This window comes from Myxocyprinus asiaticus, chromosome 50 (assembly GCF_019703515.2).
Source record: "Myxocyprinus asiaticus isolate MX2 ecotype Aquarium Trade chromosome 50, UBuf_Myxa_2, whole genome shotgun sequence".
In the NCBI taxonomy this organism is placed as follows: domain Eukaryota; kingdom Metazoa; phylum Chordata; class Actinopteri; order Cypriniformes; family Catostomidae; genus Myxocyprinus; species Myxocyprinus asiaticus.
This window is the reverse complement of record NC_059393.1, coordinates 20,969,485-20,985,648: the sequence shown is the minus strand read 5'-3', so window position 1 is coordinate 20,985,648 and position 16,164 is coordinate 20,969,485. Positions and strand designations below refer to the sequence as shown.

General features: G+C 38.5%; 2 protein-coding genes across 3 annotated transcripts in view; both read right to left on the bottom strand.

Moving 5' to 3' along the window:
- Window positions 1–3,897: 3,897 nt before the first annotated feature.
- Window positions 3,898–5,796, bottom strand: mid1ip1b (MID1 interacting protein 1b). 2 transcript variants are annotated; one of them, XM_051694656.1, is made up of 3 exons: window positions 5,667–5,796; window positions 5,140–5,297; window positions 3,898–4,957 (listed from the first exon to the last, which is right to left on the bottom strand). In XM_051694656.1, exon 3 carries the CDS (start codon window positions 4,950–4,952, stop codon window positions 4,512–4,514), a length of 441 nt encoding a protein of 146 aa, XP_051550616.1. In that variant the 5' UTR covers window positions 4,953–4,957; window positions 5,140–5,297; window positions 5,667–5,796; the 3' UTR covers window positions 3,898–4,511. The 2 variants fall into 2 exon arrangements, with proteins under 2 accessions (XP_051550616.1, XP_051550615.1); XM_051694655.1 differs by having other exon boundaries at window positions 3,898–5,297.
- A 3,105-nt stretch (window positions 5,797–8,901) lies between these two features.
- tspan7b (tetraspanin 7b) overlaps window positions 8,902–16,164 on the bottom strand; it is a 37,743-nt gene continuing 30,480 nt past the window's right edge. The window contains exons 7-8 of the mRNA XM_051694641.1: window positions 12,615–12,697; window positions 8,902–11,387 (exon numbers count right to left, since the gene is read on the bottom strand). Coding sequence (XP_051550601.1) covers window positions 12,629–12,697 — 69 coding nt within the window. The 3' untranslated portion in view covers window positions 8,902–11,387; window positions 12,615–12,628. The remainder of the gene's footprint in view (window positions 11,388–12,614; window positions 12,698–16,164) is intronic.

The following is a 16,164-nucleotide window of genomic DNA, read 5'->3' as shown; positions in this document are numbered from 1 at the left end:
TGTAAGACACAGTAGTACAAACTGAATTATTTGTAAGAGTGTACAAACTGAATCTCATACCAGTAAAGTGTACAGATTAGAGGTCGACAGATTGTGAATTTTGCCGATACGATAACTAAGGTGGTGGGAAAGGCCGATTAATCGGCTGGAAGTTTTTTTAAAAATCGGAGAAAAAAAATTCAGAATATTTCCCTATGACGGGCACAGACAAAGAGTCCTATATTAATAAAATCTCAGATGCAGTGTATTGTTCAACCAAAATACCACAAATAACCAGAAAAAAAAACAAAAAACATTGTATTTGACGCAGGACTTTTAAGTAAAAACAAGCCCGAAATACACTGTGGAATCTTATTGTGTCAAAACGAACGCTTCGGCAAATTTAATTTAAACGGACTGGAGAGTGTTCAAACTTTTCAACAAAAGTCTCTTGAGAGTGCTTAAACCTTTGGCTCATTCCAGTGAGTCTATTTTATTAAATTCAGTACAAAATCCTTCTTTTAAATCAATTGCATAACCGAATTACCCGCCGGCTCCAGAGGAATCTTGTCTCCATAGTAACAAGTTCGCAACACTGATTTTTGACCACTGGCTTGTGGTTCGCTTTCAGCCATTGAGGATATGTTTGTTAAACACACTGGTGGCAGCACTTGTACACAGCTTGTTATTGTCCCTGGAGTAGAATTTCCCACCCTGCGTTTGCATTCTGGGAAGTCTGCAACAGATAACCAGAAGTGAGACAGTTGAGGAATATGAGCAGCTGCCATTAATATAGCCCAGAAAGAGATGTTGAATACTCAGAAGAGACAAATAGAGACATTAATAAGACAGGACACAATCCTCTTAACAAGACAGCAGCGTCCGTCCTCTATATTAACTTGTCCTACTAGTTGATAACTCACTTTTACAAACACTGTCTCCCTCGCTCTATTCCAAAACGTAGTGAATTCACACTACTTGTTGAGCCAATGTTGCTGTGTCAGATTGGTTGGGACAGTCAAGCAATTTTTGGTAGTTAAGATGACAAGTTGACATGTCATGCGGTCTGACATGCTAAAACCATTTTAAACCAGACTGATCTTGCTGTGAATTTTGCGACAGCATGCCGAAAGTTCTTCAGCTGAAATCGGTCTGTGCTTACCAAAGTTCGAACCACTGCCCCTGGTGGCCTAGGCTGGAAATGTTGTTGAACATATGGCCATGTGTGAGCTCCACATTTTGAGTAAAATGGCCACAGAGTGGCGCCAAAAGCGAGTTGTATTTAGTTGTTAATGATGTAAGAGTCAACAGTAATGCATATCTTATTTACCATACACCCTAATCCAAACCCCAACCCTAACGGCCCAGGTATTCTTTTTTCTGTGTTTTGGATTGGTTCGCGCTGGTTGCACTTTGCCTTTCAAGGTTTACTCCTTTGACTGCGTGCGAATACGAATGCGTTTGACGCATGTGCACTACAACTGCACTGTGATACTATTTTAGTACAATCAACAACAGGCGCATGTGCCAAAGATGTGCACAGATGAGTAATTTCTGCTTGTCGAGAAATCTGGGCCGCAAGCGAAGTTTCCTCGCAGACTGTGCTGATGACGAAATTTACGTCACACATACTGTGCGTGGAGCGTTCAGCAATGCAGACAACCAAAATATACTTTGGCCTTAACCGTCAGTGGAGTAAAAATGCAGTCTTATAAAAATACTTCTAAAATTTACAAAATTCATTTGTTACACTGCAGGACCATTGAAAATGAACTAGTGATGGCAAAAGTGGACTAAATAATTGTGAAAAATTCAAAATAATAGCAATAGTGACCAGTCACAGCACCTAAAATATACTCTTTCCATTACACGTTCAAATAAATTTGACCTACAGTTTTTGTTCATTTAAAAAAAAACTAAAAAAACAATTAAAACCCTGAAATACTCATTTGCCCTCTTTTTTCGTCTTTGGAGTTTTTGCACAATATGTGTTTTGGCCTTGAATCCCTGCAAAGAGAAATTGTGTGCGTGTGCTTTTTTGTCATTACCGAAGCCACAGGGTTGCACCTGCTAACATAGAGTACAAACCCCTTTCACTCCAACAGGACACATTGCATCATACTTCCTATTTGTTCTTATCCTGGTTGGTTTATCGATGGTCTTACAGCTCCCCAAAACTTATACTGTGTGGAAATTTCAGCATGTCACACAACGGGCTTGTCTTACATCAGCTAGATGGCAGACAAACAACCTTTCGGAGCTGGGTACCAGAAACGCAGGATCAGCTAAGCCCACTGATGCTGTTCTTTCCTGTAGAGTTCTCGCAGAATCCATAATTAGCGAAGGGGAAGGAAGACGAGAACAAGAATGTCAACCTGGAAGGGTTTGTACGAGTGTTGCCGGAAAAACACTGAAGAGAATTGTTGACAAACAAGTGTGTGATACCCATCTCGAATCAGCTTTATCTAGTATGTCATGTTCGATCATAGCACACTGTTATAGCTGCAGCGGTACTAAAGGTTGGTTTGTTTACTAGTCTGGCAAGCACCAAGATACATGATGTTCAAAGAGCAAAATTAGACCTGGAGTGTTCGGCCACTTGAAAAATTATGCAAAGCCAGTTAAAGCTGCATTAATAACCTACTGTGCATAAATAGGTATTTATGACATACTGTATGTTTTTACCATAGGCAGGGCATTTCCCCCCTAGATTTTCCATGTGCCCCCCTCAGAACCTCTGCTTCAAGTGAGCATATACATTTTATTTATTTTTATTTTATTATTGTTTTGCACATTTTGAAGATTTTATTCACATCTTAATGTTTCCATCCAGCATTTTTTATGCAATGTCCCAAAATTTGCATAAAAATATGTCTATAGAAACCCAGATATTGTTTTGTAAGAAAATTAGATGCTTCATGGTTAAGCAGTGCATAGTGAGTTATGTAATCTAATGTCAATATACCCCTATAAACTACCCATAATGCATTGCTTTGGCCCTTTTCTTTGGTCAACAAGATTTTTTTTTTTTTGGAGTCACTCACGTCTATAATTAGAATGTCTTCAGATAGCACTGGACTATCATGTCATGAGTCATGAATATTTATGTATTATTTTATTATGTCCATACCGACTAGGCAAGCAGCCTTTTTTAGGGTTCATAACTGCTAATCATTGTTATTAGAAAGTCAAGCAATGTTGTCTAATACGCAAAATCATTGTACTACGACTATATTGACTATACTGTGTGGGTGCCTCGTGCCGCCACCCGCAAGATGCCGCCCTGGGCAACTGCCCATATCGCCCATGCCTAAATCCTCCACCGATAACTGAGATATACCAAAATGAATCGAATCGAGAGTGTGTGAATTAAATCAGGAAATCTGTATTGATACCCAGCCCTGTGCTGTGCCACTCAAAAATACAGTATTGCTGCCTGTGCTCGTTATCTACCTCTGAGTATTAAACTAACACGGGCAGCTTATATACATCCGTCATTAAGTGCAGCTCAAGCAGTGATTCAGCAGTACGAATCTGAAAAATGCACTGCAGGTGCTGGGCTCTTTCAGATGTTGCCAGGTCTTAATATAACTGATCGTGCCTGATCGCCTTTGCAGATCTCAGCAGCAGCTGTGCTTTGCTTGCCAACACATGCTACTGTTCGCCGAGCAGGATGAGACAGTTGGCGAACTGTAGCCTAAACCGTACAAACTTCAGTTCCATATTTATAGAACAGCATATGGACACTCATGTTAAGCATTAAATGAGGAAAATCTGATTCAACATAAGCATTATAACATCTGGTCATTTTCCAAGGACAACCCACATGCAAATGATTCATTATTAATCATGGTTAATAACAGAGTTAGTTCATTCGGTACTCAATTATTTACAGGAAAGAGTCACGTCAACGAACACTGCATTTACGAAATGTTTATTTTCCCATTATGACCCACCTTCATGTTACAAAAAATACATGACACAATCCTTTTTTCAAATCTTACACAATTACCAACCGTTATTGTGACAAAATCTCCTGGAATCAATCAACATTCTAAATAGAACAAATAGAATCATCATGCGATTCCATCTCATTGATCATTACATCATAAAGAACCAACAGCTCGAAGAATCTCTGCAACTTGAGTGCAGAATTGTGCGTTTTAACACATAATTAGCAATTTGTAGTTTTTAACCTATAGCCTCAAAACTTTACAATCTACATTAACAGAGCTCCTGAAAATATCATACCGCCCGTGAAATGTATACTGCATATCTTTTTTTAAAGTTAGCTTGTTCGCTTTTTTAAATAAACTGCATTTAATTTAGAAAATTACAGTATCCAGGTTGTGCAAACAATGTCAAGGGATTTTAGCAAGGGAATTAAGGGTGCTTGTAAACTGGCGTCAAGTGCAAGTCTTTTTTCCGATCCGGTGAAATTTAGATGCGCGGAAGCCACCGGAGGGGTCGTTTGGCTTCAACCCCCGATTACACTCTCTCGTGTACTTTTCACAATTAAACTCAGACTCATTTCAATTTCCGCAACCACCGATACCGATTTCCTGCTTGTACCTGTTCGTTAAAGTGTTCGCTTTGCGCGTGAGCTTCGCAAGTACCGTGTGCAATCCGCTTAGATGGAAGTGAAAGAGCTTTTCCAAGTTTTCATCGTCTGGTTCGATGCGGGACATCTCCAGAGCCGCCGTCACCCCATGTTTGTCCTTGCGCCGCTCGTCGGCTTGAAGGACACCCCATTCGATCTCATTCCTGATTGATTTTAGGCGCACATATGAGCCGTACATGTCTCCATCCTGGTAGGAGTTCACCTCCTTTTCCTCCTCCTGGTCCAATGGGACGTCCCTCAGCAAGCTTGGCACCATAACCGTCTGGTCCATGTTATTCACAGCACCGATAAACCGGTTCATCGCGTTGAAGAGGGAGTTTTTTTGGTTGTATGAATCACAGATCTGCATCATCTTCGCTGTTGGAGAATGAATAGTTGCACTTTAGGAAATTCTGACCTGGAGAGCTTGAACTAATGCAGAAACAAGTTTAAAGTCTCTAGGCTATATAGACAAGTAGCGGAATAAAAGACCAGCAGTAGGCGTATTCAAGTTGTTTTTGGGCTGGACGGTCCAGATACACCCAATGGAGGGTTTATACCTGCGCTGATTTGTGTCCAGACAGTGCTCAAATCCTTTGTGTGGTTCAGTTGGGTGAGTTTCTGGAAGCACAGGTGGATTTAAAGCAAAGGCGTGGCTTCCACACGTCAATCAAATGCTTCGTTGCACCGTAATCAGGTCGTAACTGGATAATGTGACCTGAGATAACACAGATAGGGGAATAGAGAGGATGCACACGACAATATATGATCAAATTAAATAGATAAATATTACTGTAAGAATGAAAAAATAAGACCAGGAAAGCAGTCAAATAGAAGATGACAATTTTCCCATAATACATTATAATAGACACAAAAAATTATTTAAGCAAGAACTGTTTAATTTTCTTAAACATTCAGTAAAATAAACTGGATCCCGGTTAAATTTGTATTTAATTCTGTATAGCATGCGAATGTGCATCCTTCCTACTACTCCTTTCACTGATTTCCTATAGGGAAAAAAGCCGGCCGGCGAACTAAACCTCAATTTATCGAGGATAACAAATAAATGTTGCTTTAAAATACTAACCTTTGCTGATATTTGGCTTCCCTTGAGGATGGAAACGTCAAGCAAAGTCCAAAGAAACAGTGAACGGCGGAAAGAACACAAACTCATCGAGAAAGCCGATACTGGGTGAGGCCGCATGGCGCGCTTGTGGAACTTATGAATATTCATGAGACAAAGCATCAGCCCATAACCGCTCAGCTGCTCTTGTCCAATCAGATTACTGTTACTTAGTGCATCTAGAATGCTGACTCCTGAAAGCAACCAATCAGAGTGCAGGAAGGAAATCCGGCTGCTTGCCAATGGCGGCAGTTCACGGTGAAAGACACGACAGTGGAATAATGGGTAAGTGTGCGTGAGGAAACTACCGGATGATATAATACAGTTTTTTTGTGTTAGATTCCATACTTACAGTGCCAAAAATATTTCTAAAATTAATTTATTCCTCTTCTCTTGGAAGGGGAATCCGAACGTTAGCATAACATTAACCCTTTGATTCTAACTCATCAATCCATACAGTAATTTAGGTGTAGATTAGTGACCCAAACAATGAAATACTTAATAATTTAGATATTTATTTTGTGTTTTGTATGGTGTATTCTGATTCATTAGCAAATATGAAACCATACATAACTAATAAAAGCCTTGCACTTTCTTTTTTCTTCTTTTTTTACCCCCAAAAATGATAATATTTTAACTTGCAGTGGCTCTACTGGGTTTACAGCATTGGAAAGATGTTTTGGAAAAGATAAGGTTAAGGATGTGCGGTGAGAAAAAATATTTTAAAGAAAATAAAGTTTCAAAATGAGACTAAAATAGTATGCAACAAATCCTTTGACTTATCCTATACTCAGTGTTGGGTAAGTTACTCTAAAAAAGTAATTATTTACTAACTACTAATTACATCTACATTACTCTTTCTGAAAAGTAATTGCATTACTTATTACTAATTACTTTCTAAAACCTTGATCAACCTCGACCAGATGAAAAATACAAGGATAGACATGAAACTGTTCTTTTAATTCTTTCAAATAAATCATATAAAATCAAATTAATTATTCATGAACTGGCCAAAGAATTTAAAGGGGCAGTGTTAAATAAGAAAACATATATTTTAACATTAGACGATAAATTTCGCAATTACATCAGAAGTAACTGTAATTAAATGACTGAAAAATTAAGAGTAATCCCTTACTTTTTTCAATGAAAAGGTAATTTAATTACAGTAATTAATTACTTAGTAATGCATTACACCCAATACTGCCTATACTGTCTTAAATGTGCAAAGGTAATTCCTGACATGTGCTTGCAAACCCAGTGTTGACCCTTGGAATTATGCAAATGCAACTTCAACCTTTAATGCAAATATTTGCAAATAATGAGACAAGGGGAAAGCATGATGAAAAAAACCAGATGCTGATCTACAGTGGACCTAAAAAGTGTTTGGCCACTTAGGCCACATTTTAAGATTTATGAATGGCATTGCAAAATATAACAAAATATCAAAGAGAGTGGAATTTAATTTAAAGATACCACACACACACACACACACACAGTTCACACAATGATATCTGTTAGTTTGGAAATTATACATTAAGTAACTATGACTGCTGTGTAACCATTATTTTGTTGGCAGAATATATTATGCCAAGAATGATACCATTAACTATGGTTTTAGTACAGTAATATTGTATTCAATTTAGTATTCTGTATATTCATTCTGTAGTATTCATATAGTAACCATGGGTTTACTTTAGTAATTTTGTAGTAACCATGGTTAAATACTATGGTTTTACAAATGCCATTGTAAAATTAGGGTTACTGTAGTAAAACAATGTTTTTTCGTAACCATGTTGTAAAACCATGCTTTTTTATATTAGAAAACCTGTTGAAGTGTTCGTTACCAAATAGAGTATGTTTACTTTGGATTTGGCAGTATATTTCTCTGAACATTGCAAGTACCGTACCGAAACCGTGACCCTAATACCATAATACAACCCGAACCGAGAGAAATTTGAACAGTTAACTAACACACCTAATTAGTAGGTACTATACTGTTCAATATGAAGACAAAAAGTATTTGGACACTTTTTGTTTGTCAAACGTTAGTTGAACATGCTACTTTTTGGGAACCATTTTCCCCCAAAACAATATTAAAACAAAGTTATACCACTTTATGATTCCACATTATCTACTGTAGATGTTGTATTAAATATACAAAGAGTAAAAAAGGCTGCACCAATAGGTTAGACTTAGCTCATTCAACTCATGCAGCACATAATACAGAATGTATATTTGGTATTATGTAAATGTTAAAGATATCATGAATTTACAATCGAAACGGACACCACATACTGCGGTTGCCTAGTTAGTGGGCCCGTTACAATTTTCTACAACATCGTGGTGCCATCTAGTAGTCAAAAAGGGTTTTAAGTGTCCTTTTCACATCCCTTGGGGAATTAGTGTGACAATTTGCCCAGGCCATTTATTCAGTGAGTCACTTTGCAATGTAATTTCGTTGTAATTTTAAAAATGCGTTCATACATTCAGAAAGATTTCCACATTTCATAAATTTTTTTTTAAAAAAACGGGGGGCCTAGGTAGCTCAGCAAGTAAAGATGCTGACTACCACCCCTGGAGTTGCAAGTTCGAATCCAGGGCGTGCTGAGTGACTCCAGCCAGGTCTCCTAAGCAACCAAATTGGCCCGGTTGCTAGGGAGGGTAGAGTCATGTTGGGTAACCTCCTCGTGGTCGCTATAATGTGGTTCTCGTCTCGGTGGGGCGCGTGGTGAGATGTGCGTGGATGCTGTGGAGAATATCGCGAAGCCTCCACACGCGCTATGTCTCCGCGGTAACGCTCAACAAGCCACGTGATAAGATGCGCGGATTGACGGTCTCAGACATGGAGGCAACTGAGATTCGTCCTCTGCCACCCGGATGGAGGCGAGTCACTACGCCACCACGAGGACTTAGAGCACATTGGGAATTGGGCATTCCAAATTGGGGAGAAAAAAACCCCCATCATTATGCAATACTAATTATTAATCATTTATTACCATATACAGTATCCATCTATTTTATCAGTCTATCTTTGTTGGCATACGTTTTTTTTTAGTCTGTCTTGGGTTTTAGAAGTGCCATCTAAAAACTTTTACAGAATTTTGCTCATAATGCATTTTAATGTCGATGTGATCCAAAGTCCTGTGAAATGTAGTTCAAACAACAAGAATTTGAATTCAAATAAAGACAAAACCAGAAATTGGCAACCACGAAGAACCATTTTATTCATAGAGAGCACGGTTGTTTACAATAACAACATACATTTTGTTGGCATGCTAGCTGGTGATGCATTTTAAAAAGATTGATTTTATTATACAAAGTATATAATAAGTCTACTCGTCAATCTTGAGATGTGTAATTCATCACGCGTGTTCAGACTATGAATTCTTGACTCTAATACTTAATGATCCATCAACACAAGGGGCAGCTGCAGAAATGATTGTTTAAAATATTAATACAATAATTCTATAAGTCTACATGATAATACAATTAATAATCAATGAGAAAACCATACAAAATAACACAACAAAAAAAACACACTGACACATGTAAATATGGAATTGTCAGAATTCGTTAAAACAGTACCTCACAAAACAATTACATTAATGTCAGCAGAAAGCCAAAGACTGCAGTATTTCTAACACATATGTAAAATAAATTAATAATAAATAAAACAAATGACAGAGCTCTCTGGCTCATGTGACTGAAATCAGGATTACAAAAATTTCAGGCAAAACACTTCACAATTCAGTGCAAGCCACTGAGTTTTCAGATCAGTTCATTGACTCGGACCATCAGAAAATCTACGATTTCTGATTTCCAGTTTTTTATACCGCGGCATCTGATTTTTGGAGTCGTTCCCCCCATCTGTGCAATCACTCTGCTGTGACAAATACTTTTTAATGAAATTTTATGTGAGTTTTTCCATTTGTCTATAATCCAGTTATGAAATTTTAGTGGGTAGTACATTTTACAATTTTACAAATCTCTTTTACATTCCAAATTTGAAATACAGTCAAACTTTCAACCACCCACGTTTCTTTAAGGCCTAACGGCTGTTAAATGGTTTTGATAAAAGGGTCTCTTTTTTTAAAATATACCATCCTTTCTTAGAAATATTATGTCATACCAAAATTCTCTTTATCTTCTCATGCAAACATTCACCCACTTCTATATACTGAAATATAACTGAAAATAATGCCTGCTCCCTGAACTGTAAAGTGTGAAAACCATAAATGCTAAAAGAGATGCCCAGTGTAATTAGCTTCTTACAATCAAACTCTACACAAAAGAGAAAATACAGTGTGTCAACAGTCCACGAGTGAGATACAATGTAAAATTGTCATTATAACCCAAAGACTGAGAAATACAATTGCCCATTAAACGGTGTTAAGTTAGTACTCTGAACTCTAGGCAAAAAAGTTCTGCTAGTTTTAGGGCACATCTTAACACTTCAGTCTAAATGTTGACAAGTTCTGTACAGACACTTGTGTATGTGGAAGAAGGCTGCTCGTTTTTTACTTTCAGGGACATGACAGAATTTACACTTTTTGTGCGACTATACCGAGAGATTTTCACATGATTATGTAGAGTTCAACAAGACTTTCATGTTGAGATATTGAGAAGAAAATGAAATTAAAGAAGACAAAAAAGGCATTTCTGGAGAAAAAACCTTTGCCAAATATTTGACAACAGCAACAACATCTTGTCATCTGTTTTTTTTTTGTTTTTGTTTTGTTCTTTCTTTAATTGATTTCCTCCCGAAAAAGCATTAGACAAGTAACTAACAAATGTGCATTGAAACGACTTTCTAGGGGATAATTACCACTGTGTCCCAACCAGGCGCGACAAGTTTCAAGTGTCAAGTAATTTTTCAGTCCACATTGAAAGGTTGTGCGAAGCCACAAAATAACAGCCAATCAGAACTTTTGATGTGCAATATACAACTATAAGAAGCTAGATTTTAAACCAATAAGATTTCACTGTGAATGGGGGTGCCCAATTCAATGCTACAAAAGCAGAACCCAGGCAATTGCGTATTGTTTGTTGCTATCTCGGCTGGTTAGAACAAAAACACAGATTCTTTTGTTTTGCATCTTGAGAAAGCACGGGATAAATAACGAATTAATACCGTGTCCTAACCAGGCGTGATAAGCTTTGTGCATAAAGTCATTTTTCTGTCCTTGATGAAAGCAACAATTCTGCGCAATGCAACAAAATCACCACCAATCAGAAAATATCTGTTGTTTAACATTCAGGTACCAATGAGATTTCACTGTGGGTGGGGCTACCCGCCAAGACACAACAAAAAATGGAAACCAAGCGGCCAACGAAATGTCACTTGTTGCATTCACAGCTGGTTAGGACATAGAAATACTGTTGATTTCAGTTCTAGTCTATGGTGTGAGATGGTTTCTGCATGCAAGGCTTTGTACAGAGTAAAATATAGACAGAGAAGTGCGTCTAAAAACCATTTCCTTTTCGAAAAGAGAGGCTTCAGTCATGGCACAACTGCACGATTTAGGAATGATGCATTAAGAGAGATAGAAGCCAAGAAAGTCAGACTTAAAGATAAAGAAAAAGAGGCAATAAAAAGAGAGGGGAAAGAGAAAACGATAAAGAATGGACTGTGCGATCATTTGTTGGGTTGCTTTCCCTTTCCAAGGTGTCGTACGTCGTCTACGCCTGTAAAGGAGGGGAAAAAAAGGATTAGATGGTGTGAGTGTATGTGTATTTGATGTCACAAATTGAAAAGCTAATGCTGCCTTCATGTCCTCCCACAGAAGTTTCAACTAGCAAGCTTCGAAATATATAGTGTACAGTGCAAGTTTCTGTATTTTTATTTATTTTACTCATACATCGAAAACCGCTATTCTTAAAACATATTGCAAATTCCAGAGGCAACCCAAACTAGCCTTGCAGGTTGGACTAAAAATTGATGTCATAACTGAACAGCTCTATCCGAATTTGCTCAATTCGTCTTTGCGGAAAGTCTGGGCTTAGCAACATTCCAAAGTTTCACACTGGTACTGGTAACTACAATACTTTGGTGCTGTTCATGTGCGCCTATCTTGTAAATAAAGACATTCTGACATGACTTGAAGGCAGCATAATATTCACACTCATTCATATATGTGTGTGTGTATGTGTGTGTGTCAGGCTGAGAAATGAAGTTGTCTAAAGTGTTCAAGGAAGTCAGACAGGAAGTCAACTCGGCAATAACAGAGAGATTTTATTTGACGCAGGTTTATTTGTCACCCTCAGCAGTGCTGTCAAACACCAGCACAGGTTTGATAATCATTGTGTGTGTATGTAAACTGGTAACCTTAGCTCTCAAAGGCATGAAACATATTCAACGCAAGAACATGAATGCAGAAGCTACGCAAACTCAAGTTCACACATCTTTGTCTTCTGAAATGTCTCGGACTGCAATTTTTTATGTAACGCAAGTACGCTTTGCATTCTCAGCATTGCCACAAGGGGCACTATAGCGGTCATTAGGGTAAACTGTCTTCTACTATGGTCACTTTTCTTCCAGGTCAAATACTGTCATGGTAGAGCAACAGTTTGAAGAGAATCTCACGGAGAAAATACTGATACAAAATAGTTCCATCTAATAAAATTGCATTTCACTGAATATTTGTGTGCAGTTTGTATTTTTTGTGCTTCTTTGAAAACTGCGTCATTAGCTTAGCAACATGACAACGTCAATCTCCATGATATTCAGTTTTGAGTGTCGGGTACCTTGTATGCTTTAAGTGAGAAATGCTATTTTTGTTGCGCATGTCAGTGACCATTAATTGAACTGCTACCCTTGAAGTGTTTCAAATCAGTCTCTTATAAGATTCAGTTTTGGTTAAAATGCTGCCTAGAAGGGAACTGCCTGAAACAGCTTGTGTTTGTGTCGCTCACCTGTGCCCATACTACTACACCATCTCATACTGATTGGCAGTGATAAATCGTGACAGACAGCAGGCCAGCAGCATCCCGATCAGCTGAAACACATACAAACACACATCACTGTTACCATGGTAAAACTGTGTTTTGCAGACAAGAGCTTTTTCTCTGGCAGTGTAATTGCTAATTAAATTAAATTGTGATAGTCATTACTGTTTGCTGCTCTCCCAAGTTCACCGTTCATTCTCTCTGCATGCTGAAATTCTAGTTATAATCATAATGAATGTTTGCTGATTCTCATTGCACTCAGCTGAAAGAAATTTAAAAAACCTAGTGAGCTGCCAACCCAGACTGCCTTTTAAAGGAATAGTTCACCCAAAAATGGAAATTCTGATTTTAATTTGTTCAAGCGAGAACTTGTGTTGTATTTTGTCGCTAAACAATGCAAGTTCTCGCGTAAACGCGTGCCACTGTGCACTAGCTTTTCTCATAGCGCTCATGGATGCACAAAGGACATCAGGATTTACACTAAAAAATGACTTAAAGGAATATTCCAGCTTCAATACAAGATAGGCTAATTCGACAGCATTTCTGGCATAATGTTGATTACCACAAAAATTATTTAGACTCGTCCCTCCTTTTCTTTAAAAAAGCAAACATCGAAAGTACAGTGAGGCACTTACAATGGAAGTGAATGGGGGCCAATTTCAGGAGTGTTTAAAGGCAGAAATGTGAAGCATATAAATCGATATGATGCTGCTGTAAAGATGTTTAAATCGTTAGGTTTACGGTGTTTCGTCATCATGACAAAAGTTGTAAAATTGGATATAACTTTGCTAACAGACAAGGTTAGTAAGTGATTTTATCACACTAAAATCATGTCATTGTGGCGAGGGCGTGGTTGAGTGTCCGTCCAGGGAGAAAGTAAGCGGTAAGGATTCATCCCTGGGTGACAATTAAGTCTAACAGCTGTTTCTTGTTGCAGTAATTCGGGAAGAGCGATAAGGAGCCCATGCCAGAGCCCAGGGAGAGAGAGAGAGAGCTACACAGCAGTGACTGCGTTAAGGCGGGCGTACATGGTGCGATTTTTGACTGTCGTGTGAGCTCCCGACCAATTTTTTTCCAGTCAGGAGAGATCGCGTGGAAATCGTTGGTGCTCGTGTGGTTGCGGCTCGCATTGTGTTACGAGCTGAGCCAAGCGGCTTACAAGCAGCTCACGACCTCCCGATAATTGTAAAAATGTCTAAAAATTTGGGGCGCTGTCAGCTTGAATTCGTGAGGTGTGTGCGATTGAACTAGTCGATTTGGCGATCTACCTGAAGTTGACCAATCAGGAGAAGGTGTAACAACTCACACGATCACTGAAAACTGAGTGTTCATGAAGCTTTTACACATGTGGAGAAAATGGTTGTGTTAAAACTGTGTTTTTCCCATTTTATTCAGGACCACATCACTGGGAAGTATTCTACAGAAAGCCATGCTGTTCTCTGCTCTTCAAACAAATCATCTGCCATACAGGTTGCGCTAGAAAACAATCTTTCATCACTCTGACGGAAAAAGTTGTAAAATTTCCATCATGGTCTGTTTTTATTCGTCATACTTGCATTCGTTTCAGTTGTAGGGCTACATTTAGGGGGTATAGCATCTCTTAAAATTGTATATACAAGATAGTGGATATGTGTGAGATATTTTCAACTCACCGAGCGCGAGGACTTCTAGGTTGAAAGTTCCACCTGTCAATCAACCGCTGTGCTAAAACAAGATTTGTTTACTTTGCTACGTGCGGTTTTAAAGCGCATTTAAATGGACAAGACTTCTTCAACATGCAAGCAGTGACACAGATGAGAAGGATGTAGCCTACATCTAAAGCTGAATAATAGGCTATAGCTGGCCTACTCCACTAAAATAGCTCAGAATTCTGCACTAAATGTCACGTTTGCACTTAGATTAAATCCAAGTATAACCGTCAGAAACGTTGCGCGGATTTTGCACACTTTCTTTTTAATCTTGTTCATTTTGTGCGCTTTATTATCATGCAAAATTGGCAGCAACACACTGTCGTTATGACTGATATATGCAGTTATGAAATCACAGCCTCCCTTCGAAATCTGATTTTGTCAAATGTCGGACAGCATTTGTAATAATTAATTATCATCGGCAGATGAGTTTTCAGCTAATGGCCATGGCCAAGCCAGTCTTATTTTTTATTTCTAACTCGCATGCTACATGAAAGCAATGTCCTCCTATTATAAAAAGCGCAAAAAATCATGCGATTGCTTCAGAATTCGCCAGGTCATTAATTTGTGTTGTGTATGATTGCACATGTACGATTATCAGATAAACTGACTCGTAACGTGTGCAAGGGCTCATGACCTCCCGAGTTGTAGAACTCGCACCGTGTACGCCCAGCTTTAGAGTGTGAACACGATTCCTTTGAGTGCTTATTTTGTTGAATAAAGAGTTGAAATGTTACCTGAATCCTGCTTCCTCATTCTGATAAATGTCCAGACCTGCTACACACATTGTCTATGTCTTGTGGCTATCCTTTTGAAACAGTGAGTATTTTATCATTTACGGATTGGCCCCCATTCACTTTCATTGTGCCTCACTGTAAGCAAAATTTGTGCTTTTTTAAGAAAAGGAGGAACGAGTCAAAATAAATTTTTGTTGTAATCAATATTATGCCGCAAATGCTGTCGATTAAGCTTAACTTGTGTTGAGCACGAAATTTTCATTTATATTTCTGGTTGTTTCTCACCAAAACCCATATGCCTTCAGAAGACATGGCATTTGTCGCACAAAATCCGATGAACTACTTCTATGATACTTTTGGGTTCTTTTTTAAGCTCAAAAGCTTAAGCTTTCAGATACCTCATTTCAAATCAACTCTAACGAAGCATCGGATGCATCATTCACAGAGAAGGCAATTCCAGAATGCACCGCGATGAGATCGGTGAAAAATACCCATCTGAGATGGTGTGCGAAGTGAGATGAAAGCCAACTAGAAATCTGCCAGTAAAAATTGCTCAAAAGAATTAAATACGTGCTGTTTTACCCAATATTTGTGTGTGCCGTGTATTTTACAGTTGTTCGAATTCAGTGTTGTTAGCTTAGCAACATGCTAATGTCAAACTCTATTGGAATCAATTGAGAGTCTCTCGCTATTTGTGTGGTGCGTGGTGTTACCACTGATGTAGAGCGTTCAAATTCAGTCATTTTTGAGGTTCCATTTTAGTTTGGATGTTACCTAAAAGACAGAGTATACTTCGGTTTTCTGCATGCCAGTATGTCTTGCACACAGTGTCTGTGACGCAAATTTCATCATCAGCACAGTGTGTGCGGACCGTCCTTGTGCAGCCTATTTTTTTATGCGTTACATGTCCATAAGGGCTCGCGGTCAAATGGTATGCTTTGAAAGGCTGAGCGCTTGACTGTCCGCGAGACGGAATGACACCCAGAAAAGCAAAGTATACCCTAGCCTTCAGAACGCAGCTCCCTATGTATACAGCAAGGCAAAATGCTTGGTTTCAAAACAGAACTGTTGTGTGTGCGTTGGAGGGGTAAA

What these genes read in the sequence shown, in the direction of transcription:
- mid1ip1b (XM_051694655.1), bottom strand. Translation starts at nt 4,952, where the DNA reads ATGATGCAGATCTGTGATTCATACAACCAAAAAAACTCCCTCTTCAAC.